We start from the raw sequence: 20,001 nt of genomic DNA, 5'->3' as shown, positions 1-20,001 counted from the left end.
TTCGGGACTTTCTGGACGAGTTGTGCGGATGACTGTTTGGGGGAGTACAGACTGGTTTGTGGGGAGGGAGACACGACAATAAAGTATTCAATTGTCGACGGGAAAGTGCATTTGGATGATATTATTTGATACTTTATTCAAATGTGACTAGCAAATGCGTTCTCGATGGCATATGGGCGGGGATCGAAGGCGGGATCCTCGTCCAACAACATTTTGGCTGCCAACATCCCGACGGCAGGTGACAACTGGACTGCCCTGCCGCCCAACCCCCCAACACAGAACAACTGGGGGCACTGCGGGTGTCGTCCAATCAGAGGCCTCGAACTGACATCCTCCAATGAAGTCCATAACTCGGTGACCCGACATTCTTCAAAGACGGGGATCAAGTCGGTCAATTCCTTCCAAACGGGGTGGTCATAAATGTGTGGGCAATCAGGACAGATCATGGACAGACGATAGTTGTTGGCCAAATCGAGCGAGTGGAGGGTGAAGGAGTCGGTTTGGATCACCGGCATTCCCAGAATTGGTCCGCGGGGGCAGTGGATGTTCACATTGAGCACAGTCCTGCCACATCACCCACACATCCCCACCGAGACGACATGGCCACACACTTTTCCGAACAAAACAGATCCCCCACTTCCGGAATGGCCACTCCTGTGGCGTTTATGAACGTGTGTGCCTTGACAGAATATATGCGTCCCTCGGGGGTCATTATCCACGCAATTATTCAACACCAAACCTCCGCAAACCGGGGGATCGCCCTCCCGTTGTCCACCAATTCGTGTTGCACGCTGATCACTCTGCCCGTCGCGAAGATGGCCCCCAACTTCATTGCCTTCTGGCGGTAGGCTCGCGTGAGGGCGGACGGACAGACCACCCCGGAGTGCCCCCTAGCTGGAATAGACACCACTCGTTACAGAGGGCTGCCAATTCAAAGTCGTGTGGAAGTCTCATCCAGGGAAACTGAGCAGAGACACTGTGACTGTCCAGAATCTCGACAGGCAGACCGAATTGGCTGGAATACAACAGGAACACACACTCCTGGAGTTTGTGAGTGTCGACAAGCTGGGAAGCCCCCCGGAGTGTGAGAATGCCCGAGTGGGAGAAGGGGATGAAAGACCGTAGTTTGTTGTCGCACGTGAGCATCATCGAGTGTTGTCGGAGGAAGGCGAGGGAGTACGAAATGAGTTGTAGTTCGTCACTGTCCGCGGCCTCAAACGAGACAATGCCGGGACAGCCTGAACTGAAACTGGACAGTCCCTGGGAATGAGGGGAGGACAAACAGTGAGGTCCTGATCAACGAGGAGAGTGGACATGCTGGCGGAGTGATCCTTCTTGAGGAAGTATGCGAGAGAACTGCCAATCACCCCTCCCCCAACCACCAGGAACTCGACCTCTCGTGGCATCACGAACTCTGGTCTGTCGAGGGGATCTGCTCAGTCAACACACCCAATACTCAGAAGGAATTCGTCCCGCAGCACTTTGAGGACGTTGTGTTTGCTATCCAGACGAGGCATCGATATTGGCAGGGTTTGTTTGTCGTCCCACTTGTTCACGGCCGTCGGGTCCCCCAACACCAGTTTTCCGTGTTTGTATTTTTCCATTCCAAACTTTGTTCGTTTTATTAAGGATTTGGCTGTGTCTGTTGCCATTGCCTTGTCCTTCTCATTGGAACTGCACAGGCGGACCAGACGAAGGGAAGACCTAAGCACGCACACCATGGTCTGCTTTTTTGAAATTTAAATAAATTAATTAAGTATTTATAGACATCGAACGAAGCCAATCCTATGAATGATTTGTAGAGTAACTTTGTAGGCAATTGAGCGAAACGATTTATACTCGTCACAATATTATTTCCAGCAAATTCTTTAATTAAAAATGAAATATCGAATAATTGTTCCAACAAGAAAATTCTTGAAGCACCTTTAAAACTTTTCAATAATCAAAGGGTCTAATTTTTCTCCCGTATTTTTGCAGCATAGCAAGACAGTTACTTTTTCTTTGCTCTGTTTGAAACCAAACGATTGCTCATTGTTTTAAATAAAAAAATTTTTCGTTCTACGTCTGAAAAAAAACTTTCCGCGCAGTTGGAAATGTTTTGTTTTCCATATTCGTCAATTTTAATATTCGATTGAATTGAAAACTCATAAATCGTGGATGTGTCAAACAAGAAGAGGTTAGACTGTAAATCATTTAAATCGCACCATAAATCACCTAAATCTGGGCAAAAACCAACTTTAATTGTCAATCAATACTCCGACCTCAAAACCATTTGCAACTTTTCTTAAATACTTTAATGTACCATTCAATCATGCAATGGATATAATATAATCGAGTTTGTTTATATCTGTTGAAACATCTCATCCGTAATATTTACATTGTCTATCTTAGTAAATGATTTTCAAAAAAATTAAATTACTAAACAGCACGTTATGGTCAGACCGAATAGTACGGGGCAAGATGACTCAAGTAAGTTCAAGTGCGGTTGAGAAGTAGATGAAAGTAGAGTAGAGCCCCCTCTAATCAAATTCCGTTTTGTGATTCACCTGCTCATTTCCACTTGTCTTGCGGCCTCTTTTTGGGGATTCATCACAGATCCCCACGAAGTGACCAGCACTCTCGAACCAGTTGCCTTGCTTCCTCACCCATGCAGCTCCACCAATTGGTCCACGGGTCACCTTTGGTCCCACCTCCCGACTTAATCCACTCATTCTTCCAAATCGGTCTTTTCTACCCAGTCGTCCAACTGTTCAACGCAATGGGCGGCCCCAAGGTTAGACTCACCCAATCTCCCTCAGACCTCCGGATATATCGTGATTCGTGTCACCTGCAGTCTGATCTGTTCCTTCTCCTTTATCCGACTCTACCAATCAGTCCAAAAGACACAGGGCAATGTCGTCTCTATTGTTTACTTGATGTTCCTCGCCTTTGCCCCCCTCGTCTTCCTTTCTGCCGCCGAACTGCTCCCGGAAACGCTTTCAATGGTGGCCTCATTCTTTTTCCTGTCCGCCCTCCTCGACGACCGACTGACGGTTTCCAGGTTTGACTGATTTGTAGAGCGGACTGGTGGGGCTGGGGTTTGCTTCCCTGCTGGGGTGGCCATACACGTGCATCCTCGGGTGAGCATTGGTGGGTGACTAGCAGACTCCCCACCGTGGTGTACAAGATGGTGAATGGGGAGTGTTCACGTGTGGTGACCACTCTCACCAACGTCGTCCTCCTCACCCTATTGGGAGTGTGTATTCCCTCTATTATGGTCGACTACTCTTTCCACGGGAAGGTGGTTATTCCATCCATCAACTATGTATTCCAACACAATATTAAATATGGTATTCGGCATATTCTATATATCAGTGGGGATGCACTTGTACTACTTCAAGAGGGCAGTCCCCATGTTCAACGTGTCTTTGATCCTCTCACTCTTGTCCCTCCCCATTCTGGTCATTCCCTCCCTCATTTTAGATTGTCCACGGAAAGTATTTCCCCAACCTGAGAAACAAGTCCCTGACTCCCCTGTTAGCCACCCCCCTCTTTGGACTCATTTTTCTCACACTTTTCTTCCCCCTTCGAGAAGTGAGGTTTTTGTTTCCCCTCCTGCCCTTCGTCGTGTTTGCTGCATCCGTCACCCTCCTCCAATTACAGGTGCATTAGGAGTAGTTACTTGAGGACCTCGTTGGCCTGTGTGATTCCAAACTCGTCTTCCTTACTTCCAACATGTCCCTCATTGCAGTGGTACTCCACGTTCTACTCGGAGTTGCCCAAATCGCCGGCATTTACTACTGTTGACATATTGCTGTCATTCCCAGCCGGGAGTGCCCCCACTAATGGAGTCATGTCCCTCAACGGCCTCCCCCATTCCCCACTACTCGCACAAATGGGGCATATTCGCTTTTGCATGGAAAACCATCGACACTTTCCCTCCAACTTCATCTTCCCCGCCAACAAGTACTCCTTTTGTGATATTTAAGTTGGACGGTCGTGTTTGCCCCCTCCTCGAGTGTAATCGTGTGGAATATAGTGTAGAGTGCGTGCCATTTCCTGGGTGGGCTGGATTCTTGGGACATCCTGTCGTCGTGTCTGGGCAGTCCTGATTGGTCGGTCTATTTCAATTCGTCGATGACAATATTCGACAAGTCCTCTTACGCCCTTTACAGTAGATCTGATTCCATCCTCCTCACCTACGCACCCTGGTTTGTCAGACACCGTTCTGCCAACTTTCTCATACTTCAGACCACTAATTTTGATCTGGTCGATTAATACTAATCCCCTTTCCTCCCAGTTTATCCCAAAGTAGATATCCGGCAGATTGTCGCCCTTCAACGCGTATAACTTGTTGTGGGGGGTTATCCAGTTAGCTAAGTTACTGAGGTCAGATATTTTGTAGAGATTCTTACTAAAATTCTGAGCAAAACGTGTCTATAATATTGATATGAGACTTAAGAAAAATTCTCCTTCTTTTAAGCCGGAATGGTTGATAGAGTACGTCGAAACCTTAACACCAGATTCAAAAATTCCCCAACATGTGCAACTGGGTGATATTTTTAGTTTTTCCGAAGACTGCGGAGTTGTTTGTAAAATATGTGGCGACGCTAAAGAATCCTCTTATTCATGTTGCTTTAACTGTCTTAAATGAAATTTTGGCTGAATTAGCAGATTTGTGCACAGTTTTCCAAAGAAGCTGTATATCGACCATAGAAGCTGTACAGTTTGCCAGAGCATAAATTTCGAAGCTGAAATCTCAATATTTGGATGGAAATGAAATTTACTGGAGTGACAGTGTGAAGATGTTGTTATCAACAACTGGTTATGGAGATACAAATACAGATGAAATCCTATGCTTTATCGAGCATGTTTATCTGCATTTACAAGAAAGATTTCCAGCTGACGAATTAAGAGAATGGGTAGCATTTGACACTCAAGCAATTCAAAATCAGACAAACTTTGAATTTGGAAAAGAGGAGATAATTAAATTAGCGAAAAAATATGAAAATTTACTCTCTTCAGAAGTCCCACTCATAAAACTGCAGTCGGAATATACAGATCTCAAGTTTATTTTAAAAGAAAAACTGCACTCTGGTGCTTTGAAAACATTTGAAGATGTAATTTACTATATACTAGCGGAGAAAAAATTTTCAGCCACTGCAACATTTGTGGATATTTGTGGCACATTTCAAGCGTCGAGTGCTGATGCTGAACGTGGATTTAGTTTGATGAACTGTATCAAAACTAAACTACGTAATAGACTTGAGATTGACCATTTGGAGATGATCATGCGAATCAAGTTCTATTTAACAAGTGGGAATACAGTGGATCTTGATCGAGTATACAAATTTTGGATACAAAATAAAAACAGAAGAGAATATCCAATTGACTAGACCTATTTTTTTAACCATTGGTTTTTTAATTGTAAAATTTCCCCCCCCAAAAATTTTTTGCACACGTCACTTTATAACGCTGCACAATGCAATGTGCCCAGCGCGCATAGCTACCACTCGCTTAGAGGGAACACTGGTCAAGATGTGCCTTGCGAGAGTACAAGGAGACTCACTAGTGTCGATGTGGGTGGACGTGAAGATGCCCCCGGTTGACCATGCCTATCTCGTTGAGTTCAAGCTCAAGTTGCCTTTATTAAATTTGTTGTAACTGTGATGGTGTGTTGTAATCTAGTCTGAGTCTTGGTTGACAGTCATGCTGGAAACAATAAATAATCCTCCATGTGTTGAGGTAGTCGGAAAAGCAGTAAGGCAGGGCAATGAAAGATTTAAGGTTAACTCGATTATTATTCATACCCATTTTGTTTATTGAGGACATTGAAAAATAATAAAATAACCATAACTATAGGATAGAAAAACATGATTACGTGGAGACGCGTGAAAGCCATAAAAATAGCATGCCTAGTCCTAATAGTTATACTAACACTTGTTTCAGCCTACTTTTTGTTCAAAAAATGGAAGAAATGGGAGGTATATGACATGACTTGATTATAGATGGTTTTGATCCCCGACAAGAACTCAAACGTAGGATTGGTTGTGACATTGTAGTTCGCGGACGACCTGGTTGAACTAATCATTTTGGTAGTGTCGTGTAATCTATTTAAGCACGGACGAAACCGGGAGACAATCAAGGCCAGAATCGCCGCTGTAGTGCAATGTTTAATGTTGTAGTGGAAACGACTGGCTAACAACAATTGATTGAACTATTTAAATATTTTCATAATTATTGACGAGTGATTTAATAATATTCGAGTAGAATCCATTAAAATCGAGATTGGTCTGCAAATGAATTCGCCTGGCCGTGTTGCTGGCGTCAGTCCACAAGTGCTCGAATGCAGTGTACACGAAACACACCTTCTCCACAAAACTCTACAATACCACGTGCCACTCACCGACTGAATGAGTGCCAGTTGGCTGTCCACTCTGCACTCCCCGACCTTCCCCACCTCCTCGACCAGACAGGCCAGATCACAGCAGAGGGAGAATATGTCGGCCAGTCTCCTGTGCGTCTGAGGGTTAGAAAGTGGGACAACAGGACGGGAGAAGAAGAAGGTATCCCGCAGCAGTGCAGACAAGAAGGAGTCCTTCATGTTGTTGAGAGTGCGGAGGTCTCGACAGGACCCTTTTCTGATGGGGGCAGTGAGGTGGTCGAAGTGTTGGTCGATCACGTCCACCTGCGAATGAGGGAAGGCACTGCCTGGATGTAGTACTGCAGGAATGTGAGGAAGAAGAGCATCTGCGACAACAGGAGAGACCACCTCCGCCCAAACACACGCCAACCTCGCTTTATTCCCAGCCACGCACTGTCCAGTTTGCCCCGCGCTCGCCACAGACTCAGCAGAAACTGGAAAATGTCGTCCAGCCTAAGAAATGCAACACAACCACACCGCTCAATGTCCGAATTGGTCAGCACACTCCCCAGTGCCTCCGGGCGGGAGTATTCCAGACTGAACAGTCCTCCCGACAAGACAATGCGGAATCGGCCAATCACTTTTTCGTGCACTCCGAAGGAATATGCGGACAGCCAAAACAATTTATTCAAATCTGAATAATGAGGGGATTGAGTGTGGTCGAGGATGTGCTCCCCCGAGTTGATGAAGTGAATCCACACGTCACCCAGTCCGAACAGGTAAAAGTCTTTGAGGACTTGCAACTCGGCAATGATGTCACACGAGTCAGTCAACACCCTCCATTGCACCTATTATTAGAGGACCCGCCCACCTGGGACACCAGATCACTCATTCTACACAATGTCTCCTCCAATTCGGACACATTGTACTCACCATTGGCCAAACTGGTCAATTCATTGTTCATTTCCTCCTCGAATTGAGTCAGTGGTGTGTTGAGGCGGGCGACGGACACCCCAATGAAGAGAATGGACTCGGCAATGGAGGGAAGGAAGGCGGGGGGGATGGCCTCCAAGTCGAGACGATAGGACTCCCCCTCATAAGGGGTGACTGGAATGACAATAAAGTGAGGAGGGAGGACAGCGTGGACAGTCCACATGCTGACTTGTCTAATAAACACGACATAGACATGGGAGGTGAGTCTAGGGTGAGTGGGGGATGCACTTGTGGAGGAATGTGCGTGAGTGAGGGGGGGACGTCATGGCGAGTGTGTGCAAGTAGTGGAGGAGGCGACAACCAGTGGAGTGGAGTGACTCATTCAGACAGGCATACTCCCCCATCACTGCAGTGCTCACAATGAGGAGTGGCTTGTACTACCAACATATCTCAGCATATAACGTGTCTCATTTGCAGGAGAATGTGGTTGAGTGTCAGCAGGTCGTCATTCACTGCCTGCTGTTCGAGGGACAGCACTGTTCGGGCATAGCACTGCAGTAGTTCGTCCAGGCCGTTTGATAGAGCCTTCCGGTAGGTTGTGTCCCCAATGCCCGGGGAACTGACGAAGGCCGTGACTGTGTTGTACAGTTCGCCAAGACTGCAGAGGGAGTTTAGTTGACTTTCCTCGCCGGGGAAGAGTATTTCTAATCCCTTGTGGACCTGCAACACAAATGGGGTGTGTTACGTGGTAGTGGTCGCCCTCCTTCTCGAATATGTCACTAAAGTGCCCCACCAGCATGTACAACACATCGTGCAACATTCCCTCTCTTTTATATTTTATTAAATTATATTCTCGTAAAACGAATCAAATCAACTTGCACAAACTCCATTTTCTTTTTATGGAAGGAATATTGTCTGGGAATTTGAAAGTGGTAGGAATCGACGACTTGTGTGGCCAGTCCCATTCCCCTTGCCTTGAGGCCACGGTCTGGCAATAACACACACAAACACATTTCTGCTGGTCGATTTGTGGAGAGAATAGATGGGTCCCCGACAAATGGAGAGTGCAGTCCGAACAAAGAGCATGTCCACTCCTTGCCCTCACACTAACTCAGACCTACACGCCCACGAGTGCCGTACGGGGGGTTCATCACCACGCAGTCCACCACCCCCTCCACGGCCGGGACGAACTGACACACGTCGCATTTCACGATTTGGATGGACTCAATGTCAAAGAACTGAATGTTTTGTCGGAATATGCGGAGGGCGTGTTCATCCACGTCCAGTGAGAGGACATGTCTACTTTCCACTCCCTCACTACTTTGCATCGAGGAGACAACAGGCAATGCTCAACATCCCCGTCCCACACCCCAAGTCCGCCATCACCTTGTCGGCCACATCCCCGTAGCCCACCTGGATTGAACTTACGATTTGCGCTGCCATTAGTCCCTACTCCCTTACACGCGAGGTCGGGCGTTGTACAGTACTGCTCCAGTGACACAATCGGGTCCTCAAACGGCTCCACGTCCTCCAGGCACGATCGTAGTTTTTTTACGCTCAGTGACTTTTGTCTTACATTTGTACATACTTGCTACCTGCACTCCATTTACGCACCACGTCGCTCAATCTAAATATTTTATTCAAATGTTTGTCTGGTAGCAAATAAAGGACAGTCTAACAGCTTTTGGAGATTGACTAATCTTCTGTGTTTCGCAGATCAATTCTGTCAAAAAGTAAATTGTTGGGACTTGAATTAATTCGACATTCTCCTTGCAAAACTGCCTTTTCAGTAAACACAAGCCAACTAAACTTTTAACTTGCGTCAAAAAGGCTAGTCATTAACACTGCCCTTATTTTATTAAGGGTCAACTACTAAGTAAGTCAACAACTAATAAATTCGAGCGAGACGTTTTGCCGATGACAGCCAGCAGATCCCTGAATGAGGAAAGTAAATTCTAGGTCCTTGGACAAGAACAAGATGTCCAGTTTCTTTAGGAAGTGAGGGTCCCGAACAGACGCGGAAGTCTCGACAACGATGGCCAAAACCAAAAGTCATCATCAGACTGATATTTCGGCACTTCGAAAGCTCACCTTATAACACAGACCCAGCAAGATTCGTTGATAAAGACTTTGAGAAGGTATCCACACAAGTGGAATCCCACCAAAGGTCTCCCGAATAAACGAGAACAACGTGAGCTTCCGGCCTTTTCCCGTCACCACTCGAGACCCTTAGGCTCAAGGACAAAAAGGGTAGCCGTTTTCGATTGAGTCGAGAATGATTCTGTTAATCGCCGAATGGCGTGGAATACGATCGCTTTTCTGCAAGAGGCATGGAGCCCGTATACTCCATAGTAGATCCGCACCGGCAGGGTGGGACTACAGATCGGAGTGATGCGGAGGCAATGCCAAACGTCGGAGTCAAGTTCCAAATTCGAAGGAAGGCGTTAAGCAGAGCCAGAAAGTTGGCGCTGGCACTAACAATCCAGTCTGTCTGGTTCAGGAGAGCCTAACGAGTCGCATGATCTTACTAAGAATTTATCCATCACGTTGGAGGGACCTTCAGAGGGCTCAAGCCCTTCAAAGCAAAATGCAGAATAATATCAGAGTCCAACGAGATCCGGCGAGTGAATCTTAGGACAAATGGTGACGTCATCTCAAACATGTTCTATACGATCAGGGTAATGTACTATCGCCTGTTAGAGGACTATCAGGGAGTTCGAAAAGGTACAGCCTGTGCAAGGATGAAATACAAAAGTCGCGGGAGGATGACGGAAGATACCACCTAATGTTACTAACGTCGGAGTGCCGACACTACAAAGAAATGGCACAAGGGAAACCATAAACACTGTTTATTGGTAACGCGAACGTGCTATAATGAACTAACAAACAGTAAATGGTTGGGGACTTGACGGCATCGTTCCTCAATATAATCTTGTAGTTTTGACATCTATCAGGACAGTGTTATACCGAGTGTAGTTGTATATCTGCAAAGCACAAATGCAAGTCAACGTAATTTCACGACAGTTTCCACACAATTCATGTGTGATTTGGGTTGTGCCAATTCAACAAATGGTGGATTAGTTGTTCAAAAATGCTGGAAGTGTCGATGCTGGAAAACCCGACGACATTTCTTTTCCCCTTCAACTGATAAATATTAAAGGTTATTCAAAAATATATTAATTGATAATTAGTGATGTTGTATTTTTCTGGGTCGATCGAGACTGCCCTGAAGACAATACGGAAATTCGATTCCCTCCTGATTGTATTCGTAGCAGGCACTCCCCCTCCCCACTCACTCATAGATGACAGTCCTCAGTCCCTACAGATGGAGGAGGCGGTGAACCAACCAGGAATGAGTATGCTCAGCATTGCCAACCACTGCCCCGTCATCAAACTCTATTCGTAGGTGACCAGTCAACATGAGTAGAGTCCCCCCAACACTCGACTTGTCGTCACTCGAATGCATTCCCTCTCTCCACTTTGTTAGCACGAGGGGATGCGTGGGAGTTATCAATGCACACGACGGGGACTGTCCTCTCTTCATGCGCACTGCCCTCTCCTTCGTCAGAGTACTCCTCACTCCTCACTTGTAGACACACTGCCAATCCAGATTCACTCTCACTCCACCAACCCACGACTCCCTTCAGTCCCTCGAGGAGACCAAGTCCCCGTCTGAGGAGAGGAATGTGGTGGCCGTTCGATTCAAGCTACCTGATGGACTGAGTGTTTGCCGTGAATTCAAACGGGGGGACGACTTGAGAAGTGCGGTCGAGTACGTGGAGGGGGTGTGTGGGAGGGAGGTGGTCATTCGTCTTCCTCCCCCCTCCGCCCTTCTCACCAATCGTAGTGGACTCGGCACGTTTGGAGAGGCAATCAAGTCCCCTTCAGTTGTTGTGCACGTGTCCTATTTGGGAAACAATTCTATTCGGGGGGGACTGTTGTGGGGAGTGGCTGAGTACGTGATGGGCATTCCCGGGCGGGTGTACAGGACACTCGTCAAGTGGATGTATCCGCAGGAGTGAGTGAGGAATGTCACGCGTAGGGAGGGGAGGGAGAGACCTCACACGTGGAATGGCAATTCGACTGTTTACTACTAGTTGACTCATAACTCGACAATCATTAATAATTAATCACAGCCGAACCCCTTCTCTGCCACCTCGGCCAGATTATACTTTCGATACCGCACAGTATTCCTCAGCAGTGATATAAACGTCCCTTTTCCCAGAACATCGACCTACCCACTCAATCTATAATTCTAACCCTGACCACCAGAGAGGGCGAGGAGTAGTCCAAATGAAACGAGGGGACTAATTTAGTGACGAGAGACCGACAGTGCTGCGTCAGGTCGAGGGACTTGAAGTCGCTGTTGTTCTTCACTTTGGCCACCACATCCACCCCACAGCCCCCCTCGTTCTTCACTGCGAGGGTCAGTTTGTGTTCGATTTGATCCAATTTGGAAGGACACGTCGAGAAGACAGGTTGGAACTTGCAGATGTGACGAGACTGGGCTCTCCTCGATGTCCCCACCTCCTCAAAGATGTGGGTCACCACCGACTCGACTGTCTCGTCCCTGTACAGGTTGAGGGGAGGGAGTACCCATCAATCCGAATGAATGATGTATTCTTCATTCCAATATCCTGAATAACTGCATTTGCTTGTGAAGACGTCGCTTTTTCAAAATAGTCTTCCAGAATGGAGATCGCATCCTTGGCGGCCATTTTCCTGTTGGATGATGTGACCAGTATTCCCTTGCTGTCCCCCACCTTGTCTACTTTGGGCTGCTTGGTCAGTTTGTACAAACGTTTCTTCTTGCTCACCATCACCACAGTTGTCTAAATTGTTATTTAATTAATTCCTCAATCAAAATAAACACAACCATTTTATGCAGTCTTGTAGATGCCTTACATTCCCCATTTGTGCCTAATACAAGTGGAATAGCATTAGTAATTAAAGTCAAGTGCGAGAATGTAACTGCTTGATTTTCTTGACCAAATAATTGCGTTCGTCCACGAAAGGCTCGTCGTCCGACCTCTCAGACTGGAACTTTTCGAGGAAGACGACCAATTTGTCTCTGTTCTGGAGGAGAATGTCGCGGACAGGCTTGGACATGTCGTCGTTGAGGACAAAGAGCTGGAATGAGGGGAAGAGAGACCTTGAACAGCTGGAAGGCCTGGAATGCCACGTTCTTGCCATCGAAACTGAGGTGGTTCATGACGACCTTGAGGTTGGCGGAGGAGTTGATGTATCGCCTGGTGACGGGGAGATACTCCCTGAAGAGGAAAATGTCGTAAATGAACTATGATAGAGAGTGGACACACCTTGAGGATGTGTAGTTTGGAGAGGTAGTTGAGTTGGAGGAGGTCGGCGAGGGTATCCTCGAAGAATCGGTCGTAGTAATTTTGGAGAAAGTCTGAGCCGAGTTGTTTGTGGGTGGTGAAGATGGTCAGGGAATACAGCAAGACTGTACTTTGAGGGTGGCGTGGGCATTCATCATCAGCGACACGTCCCTGTTCTTGGAGTAGTCCAACAACTCAAAGATGAGGTCATTGCACACCAATCCGGCCAGGGACTCGTACTTGACGAACTCCTGCATCAACTGGTAGGACGTCTGGGCCACTTCGGGCACTCCATGTCTGCTCATCAGCCCACTCAAACCCTCTTATCAGCATTCCGAAGATCTGAGGCTTCTTCTCGAGGTACTCCACGCCGGGAATCCTCCCGCCCACCTGTCTGGACAGCACTTTGGCACACACGATCACCACGTCCTTGCGAGCCTGTTCTGGCATTACTACTCCCCCACTTCACTTCGAATTCGATGCTCCCCAGGTTCCTTATCAACAACTCGATCACGTCCTGCAGCAACAACTCGGTCGTGATCTGCACCACCACCTCCCCCACCACCGGCACTGACGAGTCACGAGTCCCCACCAACTGTATTTTTATGTTGTGCAACTGCTTGCTTACTTCCTCCGATATCTACGCTTGTTCTCACTCCTCTCACTTTGTCCGCTCTTTTCGGGGCTTTCTCAAGCGTCTGCAGAGTCGTCGCAAACAGTCTGACAGTCTCGGTCGGCGACTTGAGGGACTTTCCAAACAATGGCATACTCACCACCACGTCCACTTGATAATTACTTAATAATAAAAAACATTTATTCCATTCGACGAAACAATAATTACTCTTTCTATACAAACTCGTCCCCCTGGCGACATTCGCACTAAGACCGATTCCTCCCGGAGGACATCCGCAGAAGTAGAAAGCACTTGACGGCTCTCCAGCTAAACATCAAAAGGAAAATCAGAGAACTCCGCACACTCCTGACTAACCTGAAAACCAACGTGGCCATGATACAAAAACCAAATTAACTCCTAACGATCACATGCCTTCATTCTCCGGCTACAGGCTGGACCGCAAAGCGAATAGGAGGCGATGGTCTGCTTACTTTAATCAGAAACAACTTGAAATACACAGACGTCTCCGCTAAAGTGAGAAATCTTATCGAAAGAGGTGAAGTTTCCAAGTTTATCGGGATCTCAATCTGTACAAATTTAGCTCTCTCGATAAGGCCATCAGCTTCTTCTGAAAGCAAGAGCAATGGCTATACCCAAACGTCAACTTCACGCTGCTTGTAACCGAAGGAGGTCCGGCCTGGCCAAGGACAGAATTAAAACCGAATGTCTCTGATATAATCAGATCAAGAAACAAGGAATTGAGAACTAGTGAACACAGACACATTTGTTTGAAATGTAATCGGATCCTTACAGCTGTGAATTTTAATCATTCCACAGGAGAAGTGTGAAAAGCCATTCGGCACATGGCCAAGTGCGACGCTACCGAACATTCTGAAGAATATGATCAAACAGACGTGAACAACCACATTAATTTCTACGCGAAAACAGCACACAAGGAGCAAAAAATCGGATTCACTTCCCTCAAACAGAAGCCTAAAGAAACGGTCCGAACCTGTCCTCTTCTCAGTAGAGGAGGTGTGGATACCCTGCACTCTACAAAAACGTCGTACTCTCACGGCCCAAACAAAATCCCGGTCATTCTATTAAGAAATCTTGGTGTCGAGGGAGTCACGTTTCTAACGGCTATTTTCAACTATCATTATGGAAAAGCCTCTAACAAGGCCGATACTGAAACTTGGAAGACCAAGAGACGATTCGGCATCTCTCAGGCCATTTTCCTTGTTATGCTCTTAAAATCCTGGAAAGGATGGTTCTTGGAAGAATCGAAGAATTTTTACCCGAAAAGCTTTTCAACACAAATTCAAAAAGGCCAAGACCAGATCTTCATACTTACAGTCATTGACTGAATTCATTTGTACCGTTTTTGCAAGCAAAACGAGGCACCAAAAGACCGTGGTTTGCTCCGTTTACATACACAAAGCCTTCGACTCTGTCTCGAGAAAGCTCTTATCAAGAAAGATATTCCAAACTAAATTTCCGCTGAAACTCGAACTATGGATCACCAACCTCCTAAGTGGACAAAGGGGAAGGGTGTGTCTCGGAGGCCTGAAGTCCACGTCTCGACTCCTGCCCAACAAAGTACCCCAGGGATCCCCCTTATCCCCTGCCCTTTTCAATCTTTTCATGGAAGATCTCCCGTCCTCTCTCGACAATAATGATTTTGTCCTTTCATATGCGGATGACATCGTATTGCCTCACGGGACCGGGACATCCAGAAGGCCTCTGAAAGGCTCCAAGCTAACTTGGATCGGCTCAACCTATGCCTAATTGACAACCGACTCGTGGTAAGGGCTTCGGTCGATTTGAAGTTGAACAATGTGTCCATACCCTTTTACAAAAGTCAAAAGGTTCTAGGGGTAACTCTCGAATGCACCTCTGCTTCTTCCCGCAAGCAGACAACCTTCTTCGTAAATGTGAGAAAAAATGAACGTACTCAGAAGCCTATCCGGTTTATGAACAAACGGTTCCCCCTCGGTAATGACGAATATTTACTGTCAATACTTTGAACCGTCCATTTCCTACGCCTGCAGATCATGGAGACCGCAGTTATCGTGGTCCAACAAAAGGTGAATCGAGGAGGTCTAACAAAGGGCCCACAGATTAACCGAACGTTGGTCGCACGATAACAAAATGTGCTCTCCTCTGGAGGACCTAATCAAGCAGAACTTCAGTTTGTTCAAAAATGCCGCCACAAATGCGGCCAATCACTCGGTGCGATCTTGCGTGGGCTCGTGGAAAGATCACAGATTAAGAATGAGGTCGCTGGTTGAGTACATCGGGATTACGTGACATTTATTCGGTTTTACAGTGGTCTTGGTGTTTAGATAATAATAAATTGAGAAGAGAACTCCACGATATGTGATGGCCCTAATGTAATGCACCACACATCAACCCGGAATAAGATTGTTCCCGACGACAACACCGAAATGAGGTAGTGGGACGCATTCTAGACATCCACGCGCACTGACAGGGCGTACAAACTCGGCGTGGTCGAGAATTTGGGAATAAGAAAGTCTCCCACTTGGTTGTTCAGTAACTTTTGGACAGCTCCAGTTCTTGATTTATGTACAAACAGGCCCTCTGGGAATGCTCGGTTGGTACCACCCATTTGTTAAGTTTTTTAAACAGACTCTGGATTCGTTCTTTTTGTAGATCAGTTTAGCTCTGCTCAGCGATGATCAAATATATCCAATACTTGTGCCGGGAACTTTTGACAGGGATAAAACATAAGACCCGATATTATTACTTCCGACTAGTCAATAAAACATGGACTTTACCAAAGCAGTCGACTTCCGTGATTTTCTTCATGTCCAGCAGTGTTTGGTCGTCCGTGATTGCAGAAACAAACTTAAACAAGTCTGTCGGGACGAGAATTCTTTCGTTCACCCGCCAGTCAATAACTTTTTTGTGCTTAAGGAAATCTCAGACTTTTCACAAGAGGAGACTATGTAATATGAAGAGGCAATTCACATTTTTAAACTGTAGGAAATATGATTTACTGGTCTTTGTTTATTTGGTCGATGACTTTGTCTCCGGTCTTACCAATGTCGGCAGTTGCATCACTCCATCTGGTCTTCTGCAAGTTCATATTTTGTAGACCTGGGGAATACGTCGGCAATATGCAAAATCTATTAAAATTGGCAGTCGTTCTCGACGTCCGCCAGAGGAACGAAGTATCCCATCGCCTAATTTGTCTCTAATAGAGTATTAATAATAGCTTCGTAAGAGAGCTGCATTGCGGTACCAGTTTATGTAACTAGTGAGTTTATTAATATTGAATATTTGTAGCAAGTTTTCCCACGTCGGCAAAACAGATTATATTCATGCCGAAAGCTAAAAATCTCGGCCGATCGGCAATCTTACTTCCTACATTTTGACAAACGTCTTTTTGAAATTAAAATAGTTTAAATAGTCGGTGTCAAGGTAGTTACAATGACGTTGTATGAATTTAGAAACAAGTTCTTCTACATTTGGCTTTATGTTTGTAAGACGAAGGCGTAGATCTCCTTTCTCAGCAACGTCTAAGCGGTTTCGACTTTTGGTAACGAGTTGAGATACAACGCTAAAGCTTCTCTCAATCAAGTAAGAAGTAGGAAAAGCGATAAAAAATAATTTAGCTTTCTCCCTTAACACAGGATATTTTTCAAGAATATCCGCCTGTAGCCAAAAATCTTGATAGGACTTTCATTTGAATGTTGGTTTCAATTCCCAACCATTTTTCAATACAATCCAGTTGACAGGATTCGACGTCGTCAATATCTTGAAAAGGATCTATGATCCAGTCCGGAACTTCTAGTTCGCACAAATCTCTGAAACGCTGCTTCATATCATTTTCAAGAGTGATTAAATGTTCAACATAATTTTCGAGATCGTCTTCAGAAAGTAGGCTTTTAAGATTGTCGAGACGTGGAAATTGGCTTAACTCCTTTCTACCAATATTTCTACAAAACAAGGATAGCATTGAAATAAAAGCAGTAAGCAAAAATGTCTGCTAAATAAGCAACATATGTTTAATAGATTCTAGTTCTGGACCAAGGTAAGAGTTCAAAGATTTGAGGAATTCAACTACAGTGTCGAAGAGAAAGAATATACGTCCCAAACAGTCACCCTTTGTTAGCCACCTTACTTCTGTACGCATTAAAAGTCGTACAAAATCTTCATCATTATCGACACAAACCTGGTAAAAAAAACGTGAATTCATCGAGTTTGATTTAATTTTGTTAATAGAAGAAATAACTGTATTAAGAGAAGAATATAATTGAGCAGTTGTGTTTTAAGCAACTAAATGCTGCCGATGGATCACACAATGAATAGTCAGTACAGTTGGTACGTGCTGTTAAGGATTCCAAATCAAAAGTGCAAGTCCACTTTGGTTGTATAGTTCGACCAGATCTGCTCGCTCGTCATTGTTCTGAATCAGCAGGGCTGAGACCAGAAACGACTCGGACGTCCCAAAACGCTGTTTGGTGACATCACTTATTCAACTTTGGTGACCGCATCGATTGCGTTTACAGTGAGCAGGGGTTTGGATATAGTCAGTGCCACAGCCAGCTGTCCATACTATTTCGGCATATTCGAGGTAAATTCAGACAGGAGGTCCTTTGGGTGAAAGGAATTAAGCATACTGTGTTGGGTTATTTCATTTTCAAGCACGTCTACTGATCACCGAGGGGAGTCACCAAAGTCCTGAAAAATCGAATGTAACTTGACAGTTTCCTCTGTTATGCTGAGACTACTTTTTGGCTTGATGGTTGGAATTGATTTCTTGACTCGGACGGTTAACTCCATTCTGGAATAGTCACCACTCAGTGACCTCTCTCACTGTTTATCCCTTCAAATATAAAAGACATCTGGAACGCTAAAATTCCACAAATTCTTTAAAAAGTTCATTAAAGTGGGTTATTAGAAAATTAGAATTATCAATTATACTGAGACTGTGCTGTTCTGCCTTTTGAACCTTTCGACCAAAAGAGGCCTGAAATGTCTGATGAGTCCCTGGAAATAATGACCTGCCTCACCTGGATAGGCCAGGCCGCGCCATCACCCAAGGCACAGATGGAACGTCCCTCAATCTGCTTGGACAACTCCCAAAGCATGTCAATCTCAGACTCTCGAGCATTCCCCTCAACTGGACTAGTCACAGACAGAATACCAAATCTCCAGATAATCTTATCCATCCAGGTGACTCCTTCCCGACATGGAGTGCACTGCCAATCAAAAAGTGATCGAACCTGTCCACAACTCTCGTGTCTGTAGAACTGGGAGAGTCGGGCAATGCAACGGACAACGTCAGCACTTTTGTTCATGACGATGACTGCAGCCGTGCCCAGCGAGGTCTCTGCCTCCACAAGCCCGTCGAAATCCATGAGAACATGATCGCAAGTGCTTTTGGGGATGAGAGGAGTGGAGGACCCCCCGGGAATGACAGCAAGGAGGTTGTCCCACCCGCCAATGACTCCCCCTGCGTGTTTGTCGATGAGCAGACGCAAAGGAATGGACATTTCTTCTTCGACAGTGCAAGGGTTGTTGATGTGTCCCGAAATGGTGAACAGTTTAGTGCCCCGATTCCTCTCCCTCCCCAAACCAGCGAACCAATCTCCCCCTCGTCGACATATTGTCTGCACATGCGAGAGTTGCAACCAACCGGCACGACTGCAATGCTCTCAACATTGTTGACGGTGGTCGGGCATCCAAACAGACCCACGTCCGCCGGGAAGGGAGGCTTAAGTCTGGGCTTCCCCTGCTTCCCTTCGATCGACTCGATCAACGCCTAGCCATCCCCACGTCCCACCAACCGTCTCTTCCCCGCAAATATACGCGCCCGCTCCTCGATGGACAAACACGTCAAAGTCGAAACCCGTCCCACAGGCGTCCCGTCCAATCAGTCCATCCGCGTAGGCTTCCCCAATCGCTCTTTGCAGGGAGACGGCCTCGTTGTAGAACTCTCCTCGAATATATATATAGGCAGCTCGACATCCCATGGCAGCAGAAGCAATCAGACACCCTTCGATGAGTTTGTGGGGGTCGTGTCTCATTATTTCTCGGTCTTTACATGTCCCCGGTTCCCCCTCGTCCGCGTTTATGCACAAATATTTGGGTCTACCGTCAAGGCACTGACAGGAACCTCCCGTCGTCCGGTTTCACCATGAAACTCCACTTTAGACCCGTCGGAAACCCCGCGCCTCCTCTCCCGCGAAGACCGGATGTTTTGATCTCACCGATGATCCAATCACTCCCTTTTAGCACAATTTCCTTGGTTTTATGCCAATCTCCCTATCGGTCAACCAACTATCTCCAACTCGAGCGAGGGCTCCTTTGAGAGACACGTCGTGCAGGCCGTACAGATTCTGGAATACTCGGTCTTGGTCCTTTAAATTCCCGTGGGTGTGTCTCAACACGTGAGTCAGGATCTTTTTATTGACAACTGAATTGAATTAAGATGATTAACCTGTTCGCACTAACATCAACACTTTGTCATTTACTGATTTAAATATTTCTCACTTTTACAAATACATATTGTAAATAATCGGGAAATCAATTTTTTGAATCAAGGCGCTGCGTCGCTATAAGAGAGGATGCAGTCCCATGGTTGTGCATTTGTTCAATCTAAGCCTGAGAGCGACGGATGTTTTGAGCAGATTGTCGTCGAGGAGAGTGTCAGCGAATGCCGTTGGAAATACGTTTAGGCAGGTACTGCTGTGTCGGTGAGCAGCCAGGAGAATGCAGGCCATACGCCGCTGGTTTAACAGTTTTCA

At 46.2% G+C, this 20,001-nt stretch overlaps 1 protein-coding gene across 1 annotated transcript; it reads right to left on the bottom strand.

Annotated features, from left to right (window-relative positions):
* Positions 1–18,157: 18,157 nt before the first annotated feature.
* On the bottom strand, positions 18,158–18,864 carry LOC115228844 (NADH dehydrogenase [ubiquinone] flavoprotein 1, mitochondrial-like; the record flags this gene model as incomplete). The annotated part of the gene is made up of 1 exon (XM_036499028.1): positions 18,158–18,864. A coding segment is annotated over one exon (699 nt), but the record flags the coding sequence as incomplete, so codon positions are not given.
* Positions 18,865–20,001: the final 1,137 nt, after the last annotated feature.

This window comes from Octopus sinensis, unplaced genomic scaffold (genome assembly GCF_006345805.1).
Source record: "Octopus sinensis unplaced genomic scaffold, ASM634580v1 Contig11112, whole genome shotgun sequence".
NCBI classification, from domain to species: Eukaryota; Metazoa; Mollusca; class Cephalopoda; order Octopoda; family Octopodidae; genus Octopus; species Octopus sinensis.
This window is presented reverse-complemented; position numbering and strand designations above follow the sequence as displayed.